A 22,277-nucleotide genomic window follows, 5' to 3' on the forward strand; every position below is an offset into this window, starting at 1 on the left:
GCCTTCGGTTGCGTAGCTCATTTGTTATGAATGTGAAACATTTCTGTCGCTGATAAGTTGAAGTCTGTGCTGCATTTAACGGTTTTCTTGGTTTTCCATCGCAGGTCGTTGGAAACTTGCTGTACTACCGCTACATGAATCCTGCCATCGTCGCCCCCGACGGATTCGACATTATCGACCTGTCGGCGGGGGGGCAGCTCCACGTGGACCAGCGGCGGAACCTGGGATCTGTGGCGAAGATGCTGCAGCACGCCGCCGCCAACAAGTTGTTCGAGGGCGAGAACGCGCACATGAAGCCCATGAACGACTTCATAACGCGGACGTACGAGAAGTTCCGGTAAGAATGCACGCGTGATGCCGTTCTGCAAACGTATACGGAGGATAAAGGCCAGCATAAAAACATTTCACATTTGTTTTCCATAGACGTTAAAATGTGCAGCAAAACTTTCCTGTAACATGCCCAAAGCGTTTGAGCGAGAAAATAGTCAGCCCCGTTAAAACGACTGTTCCTCTCGTGAGGCCAGGAAAATGTTTAGCTGACAGACAGTTTTGGCAGAGAGGAAAGGTAATTCGTTCTTGCCGAGTCAGCATTTGGACGGGAACCGGTCAAAACAGATCGGAACCGTGACACGTAAACTGGAACGTCACTCGATTTGAGCGGAGAAGACTGCCAAGGGAGATTGGAACCAAATTGTTCACCTTCGTACTGCCTGCGCGAAAACCTGCCTGGAATTCAAAAGTGGAGCGCAAAATCTGCACGTCCTCCAATTTTGTCCCGAATTGCGTTCAGGGTGTTTTTCCAGTCTGCCTGTGACGTCCCTGAACCCGAGGAGAAGTTTAATATCGACGAGTACTCGGACATGGTGACCCTGAGCAAGCCCGTCATCTACATCTCGATCGAGGAGATCATCAATACGCACTCGGTAAGTATGTCAAATTAAAAAACAAACAAAAAAAAAAAAGATTCACAAGATGCGATGGCAAAAAGATTTTGTTAACTAATCACATCTGCAGCTGCTTTTGGAACATCTGGAGGCCATTTCGCCGGACCACAACGACCTGTTGCACGAGCTCCTGCAGGACCTGGGAGACGTCCCCGACGTTGAGACGTTACTTGGTACGTCATTCCCTTTGCGCCACATATCTGCACGTTCAATGTCAATTGATGTTTGTTTTTTTTTTGTTTTTTTTCCGCGTTGGTTGTCGGATTTAGGTGAAGGAGCCGTTCACAGCAGCGAGACCAACAGGGACATTGTCCTCAACCAGCTGGCCAAGACCGAGATCTCCCTAACGCTGACCAGCAAGTTCGAGCTGCTCGAGGGCGACGACAAAGACTTGAAGACTCTCATGACAAAGTGAGTTGAGAATTTTTTTCTGGAACCTCAACGGTGTTTTAAAGACCATGTACGCAAATGCCGGCCTCGCATGCCAAACGGACAAACTTTAATTTTTGATTTCACCACGGTGCTTTGGACTTTTTGGGTAAAGTTCGGGAGAGTCCCTTTGCTGTTCTCGCGTGTGGTTGGAGGAGGATGAAGTCACAGAAGACCTTGAGAGCCACATACACTCGCCAACATCTTGTCAAAACATCTTCCTAGAAAAGTGAAAGCTGTTGTAGCTGAAAGGGGAAGGAGGCTTGAGGGTTGGGGGCGGGGGGACCAACCCCATATTTCCTTCAGTTTTGACTTCCTGGAGGAATAACGGCAAAGTCTCGCGATCCTTCTCTGCATTACTGTCCTTCAGTACGCTTTAAATATTCCCAGAATGAAGCTATGCTGAAGTTATGTCGTTGTCTTTGCGTGACCTTTATTTGGAACGTTATTTATTTTTATTTTTTGCCCTGCCACAGGCCTCCGTTATCACTTAGTGAACCCAACTTTGTCTTTCCTGCACTTGAATCATTTCCTGGCCAAACAGGAAGAAGCCTTTCTGGCAGCGGTTATCTCCCCAATAAACGCGGATCCTTCTGTTTCTTGTAAAACGCTGTATTAGAAAGATGATTTCATTTTGACCGTGTAGGCTGCACCGAGTTATGACTTCATACTATATGGCGTCCATATGTAGTGGCTGAGCCCAAAACCCGTGTATTAAAAGTATTAAAAATGATAAAGACCATCATTTTGACATTAGAGATAGTTCTATTGTGTGTTCAGCTTTATTGAAATAAGATTTTTAAAAAAAAATTTAAAAACATAATGCCACAAATCTTGTATGAGTCAAACAAACAACATAAAAATTGTTGTTGTAATGAGGAAATGGTATGAAAAATACAAAAATGGAACTATTTATAATGTTTCGTATTGGTTTCTCAGGTAAATGTCGTCTTGTGATTTGGTCTGTGGCGCTTTTGCTCGTAACTGATTCAGTATTTTTAGACGTAGGTAAATGTTCAAATTTGTTCAAGCGTATCCATCCAGCCATCCATTTTCTTTGCCGCTTATCCTCACGAGGGTCGCGGAGAGTGCCGGAGCCTATCCCAGCTGTCAACGGGCAGGAGGCGGGGTGGACCCCGAACTGGTCGCCAGCCAATCGCAGGGCACATCGAGACAATTAACAGCCGCACTCGCAATCACACCTCGGGGCAATTTAGAGTGACCAATTAATGTCGCATGTTTTTGGGACGTGGGAGGAAACCGAAGTACCCGGAGAAAACCCACGCAGGCACGAGGAGAGCATGGAAACTCCATACAAGAGGGTCTGGGATCGAACCTGGGTCCTCAGAACTGTGAGGCCAACGCTTTACAAGCTGATCCACCGTGCCACCGTTCAAGCGTATCGCTGTTCAAAATATAGAATCAAAAGTGAAAATGATAAATTGTGCCCGTCTGTATTTTTAGGACAAAGAGACTTATCGTAGATGTGATTCGAATTCAACCTGGAGAGACTTTACCAGAAATTTTAGAGACCCCCGCTACAGCCCCTCAGGTGACATTTTTGTTTACTTTCTTTATCTCTTGGCGTTTCATCTGTTCATATTAATACTTTACTGTCACTTAACGTTTGGACCCACAGGAGTCGGAGCATACCAAGATCGCCGTGCGGCGGGCGGTTCAGGACGCGCAGACCCCCGACGGTCTCAAGAGCAGCCCCGCGTTACTGGAGGACAGTCAGCTCCCCTTGGAGCAGAAGAAGAGGAAGATCCTGAGGAACCTTCGGAACTTGGAGCAGGCCAACGTCGTCGCTGCCACAAACAAATACCAGGACGTCATCAATGACATCGCTAAAGTGCGTTAAGGATGTAATGCGGTCGAGTCAGGTGCCGTTCGGCCTCTCAACCGGCCTACCGCGTTGTGTTCGTCAGGATATTCGCTACCAAAGGCGCTACCGGCAAAGGAGGAAGGCCGAGCTGGTGAAGCTCCAGCAGACGCTGTCGGCGCTCAATTCCAAAACGGCCTTCTACCAGGAGCAGATGAACTATTACGACACGTACATCAAGACGTGCCTGGACAACCTCAACCGCAAGTGAGCACGATGCATGCGAATGGATGTTTGTACCGGAAGGCTTGGGGGGGTCTTGCTTGCGATTGCGGACTTCATCCTCCTGCATTAATGTCGCCCGTGTGTGTGGTCAGGAATTCACGCAGGTCCATCAAGGTGGACAGCAAAGGAGACGAAAAGGGCAACAAAAGGTGGAAGCCGCAGTCTTTGAAGTACACCGGAGCGAGGTTACACGAGAAAGGAGTCATCCTGGAGATCGAAGGGCTTCAGACCAACCAGTAAGTCCGGCGGGTTCATGACCGATTCCCCACAAGTGCGCAAAATGATCTGCGCTCACGTAATGGCTTCGAAAAATGTTTATATAAATGACGTGTTTGTTCAACTAACGTCTGAGATGTATAGTGAAAACTAAAAGAAGTAAATGTTATTTTTTCCACTAGATGGCAGATGGAACTGTAACTCACCTGTGTATCTATCCACTTTTTTTTTTTTTTAAATTCATCAACTGCCCGTCTGAATTAAGATGAATCTCTCCAAACAGTTTGAATTAAAACATCGGTAGTCGTTTTAACATCTTTTGTTTGTGTGTACCATAATCACCAAGTTTATGTATGGAAAGTAAATAAGTGCCACCAGGATTTGAATTTGAAATGCCGCAGAAAACAGGATTTGAATTTGAAACGGAAAGCGATCACATTTTCAATAGTTGCTACAACTCGCTGTGTGAAATTCAACCGGCTACAATTCACACATTTTGCGCTTTATTAGTCACGTGACGTCACATACCAAGAAAGCGTAAATGCGATTGGCTGACCTGAAGTAACCCCTGCCTGGTGGCACAGACGGTGAATTTTAGACAGCGAAATATAGCAACTATTGAAAATGTGATCACTTTACATTTCAAATTCAAATCCTGTTTTCTGTGGCATTTCAAATTCAAATCACGGTGGCAGTAATTTATTTCTATATTTACGGTAATTAGGGAGAAATGATTCATTTAATTTGCATTGCCTCCAATTAGGGTTCGGGTGGCAATTTCTTTTGCCTTATTGAGATAAAAGTCTCTTAACAGGCCACAATCAAGGAAATAACACTTCTTTTTCGTTTATGGTTAAGTTATATGATAACTTTACTAATTTATAATCTGCCCGTGAGAGGGTACTTGGGGTTTTCTTAGTAGATCGTCCCAAAATAACAGAATCAGAATCAGATTAAAACACTTAAATATTTTGATACACTGAAGGATATAATGCGTGAAAATCATGATGTCCCAAAAATGGGACGCTGCCCACGAATCATTCAGACGTAAATGCCGCGCTCGTGACGTCCGCAACAGGACAATTTGACTGGAAGTGATGGCGCCGCGTTAACCCGTTTCTCCGTCGTCTTTTTGTGTGCCAGGTTCAAAAACGTCATGTTTGACATTTCACCGAGTGAGGAAGTTGGAGATTTTGAGGTGAAAGCCAAGTTTATGGGGGTTGAAATGGAAAAGGTTCAGCTTCATTTCCAGGTAACGTCCCTTTCCCACCGGACACCACGTGAAGAAGTGACAATTTGACCGTTTCATGCAGTCAGCATTGTTAATTCTTTGCACGGTGCTAGAAGGCGTCCCTCAAAGCATTCGTATGTAAAATATGATTTTATTGTCGTTGGAGTCATTTGCGCGTCGCGTTTCTGTCCAGGATCTCCTGCAGCTGCAATACGAAGGCGTGGCCGTCATGAAGATGTTCGACAAAGCCAAAGTCAACGTGAACTTGCTCATCTTCCTCCTAAATAAGAAATTCTATGGCAAGTGAACGCGAGAGGAAAAAACGGGGGAAGATGGAAATAGTTTGTGCCTTGTGACAGCGCAACGTTTGTTCACCAAAATCAAAAGTTTCCGGAAAATGCACAACGTCCTAAGATTGTTCTTGTTGCAGATAATTTAATGAAGCTGTTTATTTCCTTTGTTCATGTTTTTTTTGTTGGGTTTTTTTTTTGCGGAGAGCTAAATCTAATATTTTTTAAATTAGAAAGATGTTTTTTTTTTTTGTTGTAAGATGACACTATTGTGTGTTGTTGTTGTCGCTTGTATGTGGACGACGCAGTTACGTCAGAGTGCTGCCGCCGTCTGGACTTCACCAGTGCCTTTTTAACTAGAGCATCAAAAATCATATTTTAATTAATAAAACTTTTAAAAGATGTCGCTAATATATTGTTGGTGTCAAGTGATTTTTTTTTTCAAGTCCACTCTTTTAAAAGTATTAAGAATATAATCATTGTAGCCATATTTTGGTTGCGTGTATATTATGTGTGTATCATATTGAGAGCTGTTTTTGTTTTATTATATTATTATATTTTGTTATGTATATTTAAAAAAAAAAAGTTTGGGTTTAAATGGAAAATCAATCCAAAGACATGGAAGATTAGTTTTGTATTTGATGTATTATTTATGATATAGATCTTATGACGTTTGTGTTGAGGAGGAGTCAAAAGTGGGTGGGCTCCCGCACCCCGACTGTACTTATATTGAACCCCCCCTCGTCAAAAGTGTCAGTACTTGTCGTGGTGGTCTGGCCCAGTTAAGGTGTGACGTTCAGGATGCTTCCAGGTCGGACGGCCTCGGCCCAAACGTCACTTTGGCTCTTGGTGGTCTTTTCGCTTCACAGCTCGGCGCTGAGCACCCGCAATGGTACGTCTCTCAATTTTTTGTCGTCATTTCAAGGTGGGGTAAAAAAGGCAAAACTTAATTGCTGCGATGTGATTATTCCAAATGTATACTTGCTTCTAATATAACTAACTATATAGCTTGCCCTTGTTTATTACATGATATCAGGCTTGCCCTGTGAAGCAGCTTCAACAAGAAGCTGATTTTGGTTATTCATAGGAAAATGTTTATTATGCCATCGGGTTTTTGCAAATTAGAGAACGAGCCATGGGAAGTTCCATTCACGCTGACCTCTGACACGGCCCGGCACTACCATCGAAGCAGGAGTTAAGAACATCCCGAGAGGGATCCCTTTAGAAATACTCCCATTGGAAAAATTCACATTTGATTTTTAATGTCTTGTTAAAGTTCATTCCAAATAGCGATCCTAATGTTACGGGCCTGAGCAATTTCTTTTTGTGTCGGGCTTCGGTTTCATATCACATCGGACGGGGTGTCAAACCCAAGGCCCGCGGGCCCAGTATGGCCTCCCACGCCTTTTTGTGTGGCTGATGACAGCTCGCAATTCTCCCCTCCCCCCCACCCCCAGGTTCAAAACTCTTCAACCATCTTATAAAATCACATTGACATAAAAAAATAGGAACAATTGGTAATATAAAGAGTCAGTTGTTAGATTCCTATGCAGAACATCAGATGAGGTGCAAGCAGCGTAACAGCCTCGCACTCATGCGGCCTTATTTACACTTGCTAAGAGCAGTGTGACCACAAGGGGGAACCAGATAGCAACAAGGCGTCAAACTGAGTCTAATATTGAGCAAGAACAGGGTCACTTGAAAAAAGATTCTTTTTTTTTTTTTTTTTTATTCCTACTAAAACTTGATAATTGGCTTAATCATTCAACTTTTTTTTTTCAAACCATTTTGTAATTTTTTTTCAGGGTCGCTATAGTTTTTTTCTTTTTTTTTTTCCCCCACCATTAATCCTCTGTATTTCGTTATTTCGCTGAAAAGTCTTCTTGTGATCAATGCGCACGCGCGTATATTTTGTAAACTTCCAGCAGTCTGCAACACCCCCATCCATGCTTCAACGTGTCGCCGAGTGTTGGTGTTCGCCACGGACGTCTCAGAAAGACGAACACAGCGGACGTGCAGCTATGTATATACTTTTCTTTTAAGGTTAGATTAAGGTTATAAACGTATGTTAGCTCGCGCTACGTACAAGAAGGAGGGGTGATTTCCCAGTAACCGTCTACTACGTACCTAGAGTTCCCCTCTTAGTAACGCATGCGGATTAATCACAAGGGGACTTTTCAGCACGGGGGAGCGCTCGGACCGTCACACCCTATCTAACTTTTGCATAATTTTGCTAGACTTTACTACAAATGAATTTTGAACGTTGCTTATTCAGGATCACAGGTAACGTTTTATTCCTTGGTGTGTCCCAGTCCGCCCTCTTACCCAGAACACGCTAAACCACAAATCGGATCACGTAAACCGCGCTTTAGTTTCGGGGAGTCCTCCTCTTCTCAGACTCCGCAAAATGTGTTTTCTGATACTATTTTCATGGGTCACGGAAGCTTCCGGGCTTTCCCCGCGGACGTTCTCCGGCCACGCTGAGGACGACGCGGCCGTGTCGGAGTTGGACAGCCTGAGCGACGTCGCCGGCTCCGGTTCCCAGCCCGAACCGGTCCGAAGACACCGCGGCTCGCCCCGCCGTCATCCTCCCGGCCGCTACCTGATCTCAGAGGAGGCCAAGCGGTTCCTGCGTAGCTGGCTGACCACCACCTTCGTCCCCACGGTCTACACCGCCGTCTTCGCGGTCAGCGTGCCGCTCAACCTGGTCGCCGCGGTGATGTTCGTGCACCCGGTCCGCCCGAGAAAGCCCGCCGTCATCTACATGCTGAACCTGGCATGCGCCGACCTCCTCTTCGGCCTGCTCCTCCCCTTCAAGATCGCTTACCATTACCAAGGCAACAACTGGAGCTACGGCCCGTTCATGTGCCGGGTCGCGACCGCCGCGTTCTACTGCAACATGTACTGCTCGGTCCTGCTCATGGCGTGCATCGGCACCGACCGCTTCCTGGCCGTGGTCTACCCCATGAACTCGCTCACGTGGCGCAGCCGCCGGACGGCGTGGGCCGTGTGCGCCGCCATGTGGCTGCTGGCCCTGGCGGGGGCGGGGCCTCTCCTGGCCTCGGGGCAGACGGCGTACCTGCCCCAGCTGGACATCACCACCTGCCACGACGTGCAAGATTCCGAGAAACTGAAATCCTACTATCGCTACTTCTTCCCCGCCTACTGCTCCGTGTTCTTCTTCATCCCTCTGGTCTTGACGGCGGGGGCCTACGTGCGCATCATCCAGGCCTTGGCGGCCGCCAACGTGGAGAACCGTTCCAAAAAGACTCGGGCGGTGGTGATGGCGGCGCTCGTGCTTGCGGTGTTCGTGGTCTGCTTCGCCCCCGCGAACGTCATTCTGATGCTCCACTACGTCGAGGTCCACCACAAGTCCGCCGACGCCTCCTACCGAGCGTACCTGCTCGCCACCTGCGCCGGGAGCCTCAGCTGCTGCCTGGACCCCCTCCTCTACTACTTCGGCTCGTCTCGCTGCAGGAAGCGGGTGCTGGCGCTGCTCGGGTGCCGGCGTGCGGACCGGAGGCCGAGCAGCTCGCGCACGCAAACCTCCAGAATCAGCGAGCGGCGGGACGGCCAAGAGTCCGGCAAAATGGAGGTCGTTCAAAGTGGCTCTGGGACCCAGTACTGTAAGTTGGACATTTAGCTGAAGGACAATTGTCTCTCTCTCGCTCTCTCTATCGTAAGAGCATTTTTATTGTATTCAGTTTTTGGATGCTTGGTGATTGATGCATTGGTTTATTCCGCACTTCTATATCAGCTTTACGGGTACGTGAAATGTAATTTTCATTTTGTATTGTTGACATTTGCTTGATTCAGTAGCAGGCAGTTTCTTTTTGCTACTGGCCGCTTCAGTGGGGAGCAGAAGACAAGAGTGTGACGTGCATCTGGGGGGGAAACCGACCAGAACTTCTAATGGACCTTTCCGATGGCGATCTTAAGCTCCGCCCCCTAAGCCATGTCCCACAAGCTTTCAAAATGGGCATTGAACAGAACACGTTTGAAGTCGATTCTCTACCGCGTATTCCAGATAATATTGCGGTATGTTTTTTTTTTGCCAAATGCGTCACACTCGTCCAAAAGAGTTCTACAGAGAGGTCTAAACTATTTCACGCAAGGATATGTACACGGAATTGAGATTTTGGACGGAGCAGGACGCAATATCAAGAGTCACAGCGAAACGATGCAAAAAAAACGTTTGACGCCTCACAAACTTCATATCCAACAGGATAAAATAGTGGAATTGTACTGCGCATGTAAAGCAGGGCGAGTACTTTTTACTTGGAAAGATCACGAGTAGTATCGTTGTAGTCTTTAGAAGTGAGAGGGTGTTTTCATTTGACTCGGCTCGGAATCGAACCTAGTGCTCCGTTTTAAAAGCCTGAAGACTTCTCCCTCACTTACCTTCGAACATACAGCCTTGCGTATGTCGATATTGTCCACATTTAGTTGTACGTGCGCTCCTCTGTGAGCCGTAATCCAACGTAGATACTTCGTCAAGTGTGTTTTAGGCTTTGGAAAATGAATCAAGCGGGCCCCTTGTAATCTTTCATCAGAATTGCACGTTCCCCAAGCGCATCTGAGCACCATTTTCTTCGTAACATTAACTTTTCCAAGCGCACACTACTGACCACCAGCATTGCTTGTGGGACAATGTGGCGAGAGGGGCGTGTCAAGACAATGCAGCTACCTGATTGGCTATTATTGTGCAAGTGATTGACAGGATCGGAAAGGTCCATCGTCATGGCTGAAATATGATTGGGGACACGCACGAAACAAAAACAAAAAATCCACATACATGTGCAGTATTTTTAAGGAGTGTCAATAAGACAAACACCATAAAATAATGTTGATGTTAATACAATTTCATGGAACAAGTAAGTGTACCTAATGTTATGACCATTGAGTCCGTGTCATTCCTTTTACTCATACTACAGATTGTATGTCATGAGCTTTTAATGTCGACTGACAACTATATGTCGTGCATAGATTGTAAGTACATGCTGTACGTGTTTCTAAATGTTCCTTTTCTTCTTCAAACGTTTCCCGTTGTGCTCTGCTTGTCATCAGGACACAGCTCTGCGACAGGAAGACAGATAAAGACGAAGGCAGACACAACAAGAGACAAAAAAAAATATGAAATACTCGAATACTTTAATGCTTATACGTCTACGTGCTCCTTTGCGCCCTCGTGGCGTGAGACAAAACTACAACAATCTGGCGATCTGAATAAATGTCACTCATCCAAGATTTAAATGAAAAAAAAAAATAAATAAAAACGCTTACCTGCTGTTCCGTCATATTTATGGAAGTTCTCCGGAAATTTCAGACAGGCGACTTGCTTCTTGAACACTTCAATGTCATTGGGATCAATCGCTCCACTCCGTGCTTGAGAGGGTTACAATTACAATTATTATGATTATTTTAATTATTATTTTTATTTTTTTATTTCTTAAGTGCATTTTCAAACACTGATCTGCTGTGAGAGAGGCTGCGAGGGTTGCGTTCTTACTGAACTGCAGGATGTATCGACCGGCGACGTCGCGGTTCCGGAAGGTGTCCGTCCACAGCAGGCAGTCGGAGCAAGTCCTCAGGATGTGGCCTTTGTGCTCCGAGAGGTTTTCTTTGGGAAACGCGCATTATTCACATTGAGTATGCGCATTTCTATCACAAAAAAATGTAGTCCGGTGCTCTCACCGGCACAATCAACGAGAGAATTTAACAAAACAAACAACGATCTGACAGTCAGACTAAAAACTGAGCATTCATCCATTCATCCATTTTCTACCGCTTTTCCAGGTCAGGTCGTGGGGGAATTAGCTTCAGCAGGGATACCCAGACTTCCCTTTCCCCAGCCACTTCTTCCAGCTTTTCCGGAGGGATCCCGAGGTGTTCCCACGCCAACCGAGAGACATAGTCTCTCCAGAGTGTCCTGGGTCGTCCCCGGGGTCTCTTTCCGGTGGGACATGCCCGGAACACCTCACCAGGGAGGCGCCCAGGAAGCATCCTTTAGTCTAATTTGAAGATGGATTTTGACCAGATTTTCAGAAAAAGTTCAATTTCTCAAGAATCCATCCATCCATTTTCTAACACTTCTCTGGGTCGGGTTGCGGGGGAAGTAGCTTCAGCAGGGATACCCAGACTTTCCTTTCCCCAGCCACTTCTTCCAGGTCTTCCAGAGGGATCCCGAGGCATTCCCAAGCCAGCCGAGAGACATAGTCTTTCCAGCGTGTCCTGGGTCATCCTCGGGGTCTCTTTCCGGGTGGGACATGCCCGGAACTCCTCACCAGGGAGGCACCCGGGAAGCATCCGGATCAGATGCCCCAGCCACCTCATCTGGCTCCTCTCAATGCGGAGGAGTAGCGGCTCGACACCGAGTCCCTCCTGGATGACCGAACCTCTCACCCCATCTCTAAGGGAGAGCCCAGACACCCTGCGGAGGAAACTAATTTGGGCCGCTTGTATCCGGCATCTTGTTCTTTCGGTCACGACTCACAGCTCATGCCCATAGGTGAGGGTAGGAACGTAGATCGACTGGTAAATTGAGAGCTTCGCGTTTCGACTTAGCTCCCTCTTCACCACAACAGACCGATACAAAGTCCGCATCACCGCAGACGCTGCACCGATCCGTCTGTCGATTCTTTCCTCACTCGTGAACAAGCCCCCAAGATACTTGAACTCCTCCACTTGGGGGTAGTGGGGCAGGATCTCATCCCCGACCCGGAGAGGGCACGGCACCCTTTTCCGACTGAGGACCATGGTCTCTGATTTGGAGGTGCTGATTCTCTTCCCAGTCGCTTCAAACTCGGCTGTGAACTGCTCCAGTGAGAGTTGGAGATCACGGCTTGATAAAGCCAACAGAACCACATCATCTGCAAAGAGCAGAGACGCGATCCTGAGGCCACCAAACCGCAAACCCTCTTCGCCTCGGCTACGCGTAGGGATTCTGTCCATAAAAGTTATGAACAAAATCAGTAAATTGGCTGAGTCCAACTCTCTCAACCTTTTTTCAAGGCTGGTTATATTGTGCACTCAATGAGGTCAGTAGAGTATTTCTGAAAGTCTCATTATTGATTGTTGTATGTCAAAGGTCATTCTTGCATTCCAATTAATTTACCATCTGCGGAGTACTTACTGCGAAACGTGGCGACGAGTCCCACGAGCGTTGCGTTGACCTCCCCGAAAATGCACCGATTGCTGCGGGACAGCAACACACCTCAAGCTCGCAGTTTTTCCCCAACAGAGTCCTGCAACTTACAAGCAGCGATCGCCCCATCGTAACGTCACAACGTGTCCGTCGGCGGTCGGCGACAAGTCGATCCAGGAGCTATTCAGGGACCCCATGGCCTGGTGGTACGGCGGCGGGTCGCCAGCTCCCATCACGTACACCCATTTACCAAATACCTGGAAGAGTATGTAGAACAACGAAAGGAAAAAAAAAAAGGTTTGGATATTTTAGTTTGGGCGGTATAGTTCAGTTCTGAGGTCCAGGGTTCGATCCCAGCCCTGCCTGTGTGGAGTTTGCATGTTCTCCCCGTGCCTGAGTGGGTTTTTTTTCTGGGCACTCCGGTTTCCTCCCACATCCCAAAAACATGCGACATTAATTGGACTCTCTAAATTGCCCCTCGGTGTGATTGTGACTGCGACTTTTTGTCTCTATGTGCCCTGCGATTGGGTGGAAACCAGTTCAGAGTGTACGCCGCCTCCTGCCCGTTGACAGCTGGGATAGGCTCCTGCAACCCTTGTAAGCATAAGCGGCTCAGAAAATGGATGGATGGATGAATGGATCGATAATTTAGTTCCTTAAAGTTACAACACAACTGTCAAAGGTTATTTTTTTGATGATACACCACAGACCCCCGGAAATGTGCCGCATATGGCCCCTGGGCCATAGTTTTGAGACGCAAGTAATTCAATGTAATGTTAAATGAAAGTATTAATTTAACAATTGTGTCTGTTAATATTTGGGTTTGCAGTTTTTGAAACACAACAATAAATAACTTTTTCGTGGGTCAATATGATCTTTAATCTTGTGGCCTTTGAGCGAAGATGCATATTTGATATTAGAAAATGCCCTCAGCTCACCACAAAACAAAAAAATGTCCCCAAAAATATGTATATAGCCCTCTGTGTATTGAGTTGCGACGCTGTGCGGTGGAAGAAGTTGCATTTAGATGATCCGACTGTCACTATATGTGGCCGGCATAGAGAGGTCATCCATCCACCCGTTATCCAAGCCGCTTATCCTCACAAGAGTCACGGAAAAGCTGGAGCCTATCCCAGCTAGCTCACTACACCCTGAACTGGTCGCCAGTCGGTCACACAAACAGTAGTTGCGAATGAAATCACTGCGAATTGTACCTAATGTTCTGATCGGCCCGTTTTCCTCTCGCAAAAAAAGAACCAAACTCAGCCGAAAAGGAAAAAACGGCTGAACTCACCGGTCGCGGGTCCTCCGGCATGAAAGGTCGGACCAGGTCCTCGCAGTCCGGTGCAGAAGCACCGCAAAGTGTGAGGACAGCCAAGAAAAACGCGACGGCGGATCTGGTCATGATCGCAAGTGGACTGGTACTGGACTGGCGTGTTCTGGCCTGACGGCGATCTTTCTCTCTCTCTCTCTCTCTCTCTTTCTCTCTCTTTGGATTCTCGAAACTTTGAAAAAAAAAGTTTAAACTTCGAGCGTAAGAAGGAATGAAAGGAAGTATTCTTCACCCGACAAAATGGACAGAGAAGCACTGCGAATCATCCCGCCGAGACGTGCGTTCAAAGAGCGCCGAGGGCTGAATGGCCGCCTCGGCGGTCCTCTGTGGGCCTTGAATGGACTCCGGGCGAACTGCCATGACTCCTTTTTGGATCAGCAGGGGAAAAGCTTTGCTCTTGTGTAATGAAGGGTGTTTTCCCGTAAAGGATTTGTGTTGTTCCTCACAATGTGTCCCTGACATAGTGCATAGTTGCCAGGCAACAGTTTCTTGTTTAAAAAAGAAAAAAAAAAAAGAGGGACTGGAGCACATTGTGTTTGGACATTAATAACATGTACAGTTATAAAACATTATTATTTTTGGCCCACCCAATACACAACAAACACAAAAATTGTTTTTAAATACTTTACACATCAAATTCAACTCTTGTGTGACTGGACACGTTCAACATTTACTTCGTTTGTGTTTGTTCTTATAGTAACAGCGATCCGCCAGCAGAGGTCGCTGTGTTGCAGCCGCCGCCCGACGCTGCCCAGTTCATTCGCAGAAGAAGCTGTAGTGTATTGTAATGTATCACGCGTGAGAACTGTGAGCTGATTTAATTTATGTCCTGTGACCTAAATATTGTATTCTGTGCTGTTTACAGGTAAGATACACGGGAGTGGGGGTTGTCGTTGCTGCGTTTGAGATGCATTGCTGTCGAATTTGTGCAGCATTTCTAAGTTTCGACACGTTAATTGAACATGATTAAGCCCCGAGTTAAAAAGAACTAATGAACAGGAAAATAGTGTGCAACTTCCTGTTGCTTCACAATAAGAGCGACAGATCGTCAGGAGTGTTGAGTGATTTTTTTTTTTTTTTTAATGTCTACTCCGGCTGTATTATTTTCGATGTTTAACTTGTCATATTTTGATTTCTGTATGTCCGTGAACACCGGATAGAGCTCACTTATTTAAAAATTGTTTCGAAGAGTTTTATTCAATATATTTGTTAGTTGCAGTGCATTGAAATGTATCGCGCGTGAAGTGTTAGCGGATGCTATTTATGCGCTGTGAGCTAAATGTGTATTCTGTGCTGTTTACGGAATGAAAATAATTTTAATATGCTTCACAAACAATTGGGTGCCTCCATTTATTTAAAGCGTAACACGTCATGTTTTCTCCGCAAAAGGTTAGCGAAAGAATTGCACAGTGGGTAATTGCATCAGTTTATTTAACCACATCTAACCGGTGATTTCTATCCAAATGAGATACACTTATCCGCCGTTATAATACACACAAAACTACACGTTTAAAAACGTTATTCCACTACACAAAATCACATGTGAACATTTAGTGTGTTTAGTAAAATATATTTGTCTGGCTCGCTCACTGATCCAAAAAAAAAAAAAAACGACTGGATGGCTCATTGGCCACCAAAAGTGAAATCGCCATTCGCCATCTTGATACTCCCAAAACAACCATCCCGACCAGTACAGCGAGAGTTTCGTGGCTGTGAGAAATCATTCCACAGGTAAGTTAGAAAGATTTACTTTGACACTGTTAAAAATTGTTTATAAAAGTTAAATTTTTATTTTCTGATGAGCTTAATTCAGTTGAACAAAGTTTTGTTAACGGTTGTTGTTGTTCAGTGTTCACTCTCTGCTTCACCATTATAGGCCGCCATTTTTTTTTTTTTTTTTTGCGAAAAAGCAATGTAAATATTTTCCCAAACTTCATCAGTGGATAAGCAAGAAAACACATTTTCAGTGAATTTTTGGATGAATTTCACAATACAGGACTCTGTAAATTGAATTTGATTTTCAAATGCATGGACACACGTTTCAATCTTCTGTCTGAAATCGGTTGTCGCAGAGACAACAAATGAACAATACGTTCAGCTAGTTTATTTTCCCATTTCGAGTCCTTATTTCCAAAAATATATCTCGCTGATTGACTTAAAATGTTTTTATGACAAAAAATGCTCAGTTTTTTGCTATGTTAGGATGATAGTGTTTAACAGCATATTTTGGGAAAAGTTAACATGTCACGGAAATCGGGCCCTAGCTAATATGCAAGGTTTCTTGCTACTCACGGTGTTCTATGCCTTTCCTTTGCACTTAGCAAGTCGGATTAAAAATCCTTCATGTTACCAGAACTGGAAAAAATGCCTAGCTCACACGACCAGTTTCAATTCTATATGCCAAACTTTGAAGAAAAACCCCACCATAATCCAGATGTTTTGGGAGCACCAAGATGGCGGCCAACTGGCTTCAACCAATCGACACTGCTCGATGTGTATGTACTATCCAGTCTCTCTTTTTTTTTTTTTTTTTTTTTTTTTTGTAGATCAGTGGGCTCCCTACGTCCCCCGTTTTAGTCTGCAGACTCAGCAGGCTCCTCCCCCTCATCGGGTGCAGCAATCTTTCTGTCGTCTGGACACAAATCTGGAACGAGACGCACGGAGGGTTTTAACCTCACGAAAAGTTAACGCAATGCTGAAATGAAAATCACACCTGAGTCGAGAAAGTGGTACTCTTGGAGGAACCCGAGGCACGTGGCCTGTTTCTTGAAGGTCTCCAATTCGGACGGCTCCAGCTTGCCGCTTCGAGCTTTGAAAAGGAACCGGACCAAATGCAGGATTAGTGACGACCACATGAAGGATACACGAAATAACTGAGCCCGTCTGACGGCCCGTGTGGTCTGAATCATCCATCCATCCATCCATCCATTTTCTAAGCTGCTGATCCTCACAAGGGTAGCGGGGCGTGCTTGCCAGCCAATCGCAGGGCACATGGAGACAAACAGCCGCACTCACAATCACACCTAGGCGCAATTTGGATGTTTTTGGGATATGGGATGGGGAGGACATGCAAACGCTTCACAGGCAGGGCCGGGATTTGAACCCCGGTCCTCAGAACTGTGAGGCCAAACACTCTAACCAGTTGCCCCACAATGCTGCCTGTTCTATATCAGTGGTTGGCAAATGTTTTTTTCTTAATGATTTCTTAATCATATTTTTTTCTTAATTAATTTTTCTTAAATTTTCTTTTTTCTTAATTTTTTTCTTCATCTTAATACTTAATACTATCTTAATGCCACTTTAAAAAAAATGACTTTTCAAGAAACACCATCATAACCAACATTTAAATACATTAACATTGTAGGTGTTGTTTTATTACTAAAAAGTATACCCTACCTATATTAATTATTGTAAGCCAATGTATTCTAACGATATGCGCAGTTGAAACAAATACTATGCTGTACTGATATATATGGAATGAAAAAAACTGTACTTAAATGATGATTCAATTAAAATGTATTACGCATAAAAGTTAAATAAGAACTGTAGTTAAATGCATAAGGGTTTCCATTAAAATGTGTTTTGAAATATTATATACAAATACATTGTCCTGCTCTTAAAAGTTTACTCCAACTGAAGTTTTTTAAAAAAAAAAATGTACAGTGTACTTAAAGTAAAAAAAAAAAACTTTATATGAAAAATATGTAAATAAATAGATATAAAAATAATTGAGCTCTGTTGGATTAAAAAAATCAGGTTGCATTGTTAGATGCAAAATCCATTCTCATATATGTATGATTGTAATTGATTTTTGTTTTTGTTTACCCAGTTGAATTTACCGATGATTTATTGATCGATTATTGGTAATGATAATAACTATCGTTGTATTTTCAAATAATAATAAAATTGTCAGATTTAGAAACCGGGAAGGCCCTGGTGAGAGGCGATACTCTTCTCTTTTCCTGGAGTACGTCTTGAGGGATTTTTATGGAAAGACGTACTGAAGAGGAAAAGGTAGCGGCCCTTGGATTTGCCGTCCGGCAGGAGCGTCGTGTCTTCGGACAGGAGGCAGTCGGGGCAGGTGGCGTAGTATTTGCCGTCGTGATACGAAGTGTGGTTGTTGATGGTGACTGCGTACGGGTGACAAAAGCATCAACAAAACGTCATCCAATACCAAAAACGTGTACCATTTAAAATACAAAAAAAAAAAATATTGTGTGTAGTTCCTTCATTTTCAAATATTTGAACAAAGGAACGTAATAGTTTACAGTGGATGTCTAAAGTCTACACACCCCTGTCCAAATGGCAAGTGTTTGGGATTTAAAAAGACCAAAATAAACATTTTCTTATATTAGTGAAGTTTCTTAAAATCTTTTTTTTTTTTTTCTTTTTTTTAAATCCATCTTGAGCCACCACGCAGTCACTTTTCGGGGAAACTCTTCCTTGCATATGTATATTTTTTTTGTATTTGGGTCAGAGCACTAAAAGTATTGCTATTTTGTGACACCTTAGTGGCAAGGAACTATGTTGAAGTGAGTCACGTCGTGCTTTGCCGCCATCTTGCTGCATCTATAGTGCATCCTCTCCTGCTTACGGAGCAGTTATCGTTTCGCTTTTTTTTTGTTGTGAATTTTTGCATTTCACGCCAATATTTCCCCGCATTAAATTTTTGAAAACAAATTATTATTTATTATTTCTTTTTGTGGGGTTGGAACCAAGCCTGAAATTTATGCTCCCATTTTTTTTTTAAATAAAAAAGGGGTTTTAAAAGCAATTATAATGGTTCTTCAATTATCTGCACCAAATTCGTAGTCGCTAACCCACAAGAATTGTGAGCTCCACTGTACTGTACAGTCCAAGTTTTTTTTTTTTTTTTTTTTTTTTAATGGGCGGGGAATGTTAATTACTCCTTTCAACGGTTCAATGCAAAGTCCAAAATCCTAAAAGCGATCCCCCATCGACCAAAAATATTCCAAATAGTTGTGGAAGCAGCAGATATGAGGCGATGCTTACAGGTGAAGTGGCTGGTCATTCCGGAGACGGTGACATCAGCTGACCCCTGAAGACATTTGTTGTCGTTCCTGGAAGGGTCAAAGGGGAAATCAATCACCGCCGACTGGCTCAGTTATGAAGCTGCAAGTCCTGGGCGTCCTTACAGACGGTCGGCCCAGTAGAGGGAGACGGTGCCGCTCTTCGAGGACGATGACAGCTCGATCCACGAACTGTTCGCCGCCACCAGGTCGTTCCTCAGGCCCGGGTCGTCCCACGTGCCCACGTGGAGAACCCATTTCCCGAAAATCTGACGCACAGCACCCGGCGCACGTAATCAATCAAGCCATTCTCTCATCAATGGAAAAAAACGAATGAAACAAAACCAAACGTCCCAAAAGTCAAAAGATTTGCTGTTTGACCTTCACGTAGTGGAAAAATATGACCTTGAAGTTCAAACCATAATCATCATCATTCTCATCATCATTCTTGTCATCTTTGTCATCATTATCATCATCATCATTCTCATTGTTATCATCCTCATCATCATCCTCATTGTTATCATCCTCCTCCTCATCATCATCGTTGTCATCATCATCCTCTTTCACATCATTCTCATCATCATCCTTATCATCATCATCATCATTCTCATTGATATCATCATCATCCTCATTATCATCTTTGTCATCATCATCATCATCGTTGTCATCATCATCCTCTTTCACATCATTTTCATCATCATCATCGTTGTCATCATCATCCTCTTTCACATCATTCTCATCATCACCCTCATCATCCTTATCATTATCATCATCCTCATCATTGTTATCATCTTTCTCATCATTCTCATTATTATCATCCTCATCATCGTCATCATCATTCTTATCATTCTCATCATCACCCTCATCTTCATCCTCATCATCATCATTGTTCTCATCATCTTTCTCATCATCATTGTCATCATCATCAGCACCCTCTTCCTCCTCATCTTTATCATCATCATCGTTGTCATCATCATCCTCTTTCACATCATTCTCATCATCACCCTCATCATCCTTATCATTATCATCATCCTCATCATCGTCATCATCATTCTTATCATTCTCATCATCACCCTCATCTTCATCCTCATCATCATCATTGTTCTCATCATCTTTCTCATCATCATTGTCATCATCATCAGCACCCTCTTCCTCCTCATCTTTATCATCATCATCGTTGTCATCATCATCCTCTTTCACACCATTCTCATCACCCTCATCATCCTTATCATTATTATCATCTTTCTCATCATTCTCATCATCATCATCCTCATCATCGTTGTCATCATTCTCATCATCACCCTCATCTTCCTCCTTCTCATCATTGTTGTAATCACATTTCTCATCATCATTCTCATAATCAGCATCATTTTTCTCATCATCTTTCATCATCATTGTCATCATCATCAGCAGCCTCTTCCTCCTCATCTTTATCATCATTCTCATCCTCTTTCTCATCATCATCAGCACCCTCTTCCTCCTCCTCCTCATCATCCTCATCACCATCAACGATTGCGAGTTAACTGCACACTTTTGATTTTTTTTTTTTTTTTTTTTTCTCCCCGGCTTTTCAGTGGCCTCCATCGCACGCTCCAACGGGTCTCCCGGGCATCTTTTCAAGGTGAGTCGCCCTATTTTATTTTGCTCATACAGTGTTTCATTTGACTTTTTTTTTTATATGCTTGCACAACAGTTCAACATGTTAAAATGTTACTAATAGGGACAGAGCCTGGAACAAATTAATTTACATTATTCCCTATTGTAAAATTATGTTTTTTTTTTTTTTAAGGGCATGAGAATCTCCGAACGCACTATTTCACTTTTAGTGTCTCCACTTCTATTATTTATGCTCACAGATTATTTAAGTAAATCACTCATCAGGCACAACATTACTCTTAAATACAATAGTTGCTCACTTCCCTGCTGTAAATTGTAAACTAAAATATTTCTAACCCTTTTTGAAGATACACTAACATAATTACATAGGTTATATGGAAATTATGTAGCAGTAACGTTTAAGTTCACTCTTTTAAAGTAACTCATTCAATTATGGAGGTGTGAATATTGTTGTGGCTTGTTATTTTTTCTTTAGTGTGAGTGCGTTCTTGAAATGATGCATTATCATTTTCATATCCCTTCACTCAATTTGGACTACCGAAACTATTTCTATTTTCTAAATGCCGTGATAATGAAAACAGTGTTTTTTTTTTTTTTTTTTTTTTCCCGTGCGTACAAAAATATACAATGCACTTCACAGCCATAGCTGAAAACATTGCCCCCCCCCCCCCCCCCACGACCCCCCCCAACCCCTCTAGTTTTTAAGCATGCTTCAACACTCTACATTACTGCGGTCTGGAAGGCATTGAAATACTCACAGGGCTGTGCGTGTCCACCTGCAGGGGTTTGACCAGTTCCTCGCAGTCCGGTTCGGCCGCGCCACACAAGGAGGCGACGGCGAGCGCGACGACCAGCAACTGTGCGGACATGGCTGAAGTCTCCGGACCACCACCCAGCCGGCAGCGCAATGATGTTACGAAGGCTGCCTTGCCAGTTGTCCCTCAGTGATGTGTTGTATAACAGAGGGCTGACACACACACACACACACACTGATGCAAAGACCCTCGCATTTGGTGTCCAGTCACCGGGGGTCTTTTTGTGCTAGTCATCCTGTTATGCAACAGCCAGCTGACTGCGAATGAATAGAGAGGCTGCCTCCAAGAAGCACCCTAAAAAGAGACGTGTTGTGAAACAGTTTCTGCACCCCCCCGGGGAAGCCCCCTGACCCCACCGGGGTCCCCGTCACAAACGGCGACCAAACACTCAAGGCAAAGCAAACTTCACATTTTCCCTTCAATCTTTTTTTTTTTTTTCTTTCGTCTTGAATAATAAGGTTGCTTCCTTTTGTCGGCGGCGTGTTTGACAACAAGCCTGAGAAGTCGGGGGTCCCCTGAGGGAGAGTCTTGGTTCCCGACAGGTCGAGGTGGGGGTTCCAGTTGCTATGGTCCAGAAAACGAAAATCCCTTTCAGGTCAACGTTCTGCGTTATCTGAGTTTGTTGGTCCAATCAATATTTTCTGGACAAGTGAAGGAAACTCAATGCTAACAGGGCAAAGGTGTGGAGTTTGCATGTTCTCCCCCGTTTTCTCCTTGTGGGCACTCCGCTTCCCCCCCCCCCCCCACCCCAAAAAAACATGCAACATTAATTGGACACTCCAAATTGCCCCTAGGTGTGATTGTGAGTCCGACTATGTGCCCTGCGGTTGGCTGGCAACCGGTTCAGGGTGTACGCCGCCTCCTGCCCGTTGACAGCTGGGATAGGTTCCAGCACTCCCTGCGACCCTCGTGAGGATAAGCAGCAAAGAAAATGGATGGATGATTGGATAACTTTACCACTGTGTTCACCCGCACTCATGACTCAAAATTCTCATTTTAAATATACAACACCTAGAAATTAGAATAGTTAATGGTTTTCTGAAGTTTTGAGTACCTTATTTTCCACACTATAAGGCGGACCTTCAATGAATGGCCCATTTTCAGACTTTTTTTTTCATATA

General features: G+C 44.4%; 3 protein-coding genes across 7 annotated transcripts in view; 2 read left to right on the forward strand and 1 right to left on the reverse strand.

The window, feature by feature from the left end:
- Positions 1 to 5,639, forward strand: part of iqgap2 (IQ motif containing GTPase activating protein 2) — a 34,735-nt gene extending 29,096 nt beyond the window's left edge. Inside the window, exons 29-38 of the mRNA XM_061817284.1 lie at positions 105 to 337; positions 791 to 923; positions 1,015 to 1,117; positions 1,214 to 1,355; positions 2,838 to 2,925; positions 3,013 to 3,225; positions 3,302 to 3,462; positions 3,573 to 3,716; positions 4,840 to 4,948; positions 5,121 to 5,639. Of these exons, the coding sequence (XP_061673268.1) occupies positions 105 to 337; positions 791 to 923; positions 1,015 to 1,117; positions 1,214 to 1,355; positions 2,838 to 2,925; positions 3,013 to 3,225; positions 3,302 to 3,462; positions 3,573 to 3,716; positions 4,840 to 4,948; positions 5,121 to 5,234 (1,440 nt within the window). The 3' untranslated portion in view covers positions 5,235 to 5,639. The remainder of the gene's footprint in view (positions 1 to 104; positions 338 to 790; positions 924 to 1,014; positions 1,118 to 1,213; positions 1,356 to 2,837; positions 2,926 to 3,012; positions 3,226 to 3,301; positions 3,463 to 3,572; positions 3,717 to 4,839; positions 4,949 to 5,120) is intronic.
- Positions 5,640 to 5,857: 218 nt separating this feature from the next.
- Positions 5,858 to 21,261, forward strand: f2r (coagulation factor II (thrombin) receptor). 5 transcript variants are annotated; one of them, XR_009794620.1, is made up of 5 exons: positions 5,925 to 6,109; positions 7,662 to 8,843; positions 14,392 to 14,559; positions 20,299 to 20,345; positions 21,124 to 21,261. XR_009794620.1 is itself a non-coding variant. In XM_061817235.1 (4 exons), the coding sequence occupies exons 1-4, from the start codon at positions 6,019 to 6,021 to the stop codon at positions 14,598 to 14,600; spliced, it is 1,401 nt and encodes a 466-aa protein (XP_061673219.1). In that variant the 5' UTR covers positions 5,893 to 6,018; the 3' UTR covers positions 14,601 to 14,687. The 5 variants fall into 5 exon arrangements, 4 of the variants coding, with proteins under 4 accessions (XP_061673218.1, XP_061673219.1, XP_061673220.1 ...); XM_061817235.1 differs by lacking the exons at positions 20,299 to 20,345; positions 21,124 to 21,261 and adding an exon at positions 14,560 to 14,687 and having other exon boundaries at positions 5,893 to 6,109; positions 14,392 to 14,478; XM_061817236.1 differs by lacking the exons at positions 20,299 to 20,345; positions 21,124 to 21,261 and adding an exon at positions 16,241 to 16,378 and having other exon boundaries at positions 5,924 to 6,109.
- LOC133499331 (uncharacterized) lies at positions 16,211 to 21,233 on the reverse strand. The gene is made up of 6 exons (XM_061817239.1): positions 21,100 to 21,233; positions 18,851 to 18,993; positions 18,708 to 18,775; positions 17,696 to 17,824; positions 16,408 to 16,503; positions 16,211 to 16,338 (listed from the first exon to the last, which is right to left on the reverse strand). Exons 1-6 carry the CDS (start codon positions 21,208 to 21,210, stop codon positions 16,268 to 16,270), a joined length of 618 nt encoding a protein of 205 aa, XP_061673223.1. The 5' UTR covers positions 21,211 to 21,233; the 3' UTR covers positions 16,211 to 16,267.
- Positions 21,262 to 22,277: the final 1,016 nt, after the last annotated feature.

This window comes from Syngnathoides biaculeatus, chromosome 4 (assembly GCF_019802595.1).
Source record: "Syngnathoides biaculeatus isolate LvHL_M chromosome 4, ASM1980259v1, whole genome shotgun sequence".
Taxonomy (NCBI): Eukaryota; Metazoa; Chordata; class Actinopteri; order Syngnathiformes; family Syngnathidae; genus Syngnathoides; species Syngnathoides biaculeatus.

Bases quoted from the DNA above. Each gene is read 5' to 3' on its own strand.
- LOC133499331 (XM_061817239.1), bottom strand. From the start codon at position 21,210: ATGTCCGCACAGTTGCTGGTCGTCGCGCTCGCCGTCGCCTCCTTGTGT. The intron at 18,994-21,099 runs GTGAGTATTTCA...GCTGTGCGTCAG, and splicing joins AGGTGGACACGCACAGCCCT to ATTTTCGGGAAATGGGTTCT. The intron at 17,825-18,707 runs GTAAGCATCGCC...ACCCGTACGCAG, and splicing joins AATGACCAGCCACTTCACCT to TCACCATCAACAACCACACT.
- f2r (XM_061817234.1), top strand. From the start codon at position 6,019: ATGCTTCCAGGTCGGACGGCCTCGGCCCAAACGTCACTTTGGCTCTTG. The intron at 6,110-7,661 runs GTACGTCTCTCA...GGGTCACGGAAG, and splicing joins GGCGCTGAGCACCCGCAATG to CTTCCGGGCTTTCCCCGCGG. The intron at 8,844-10,671 runs GTAAGTTGGACA...TTATTTCTTAAG, and splicing joins TGGCTCTGGGACCCAGTACT to TGCATTTTCAAACACTGATC.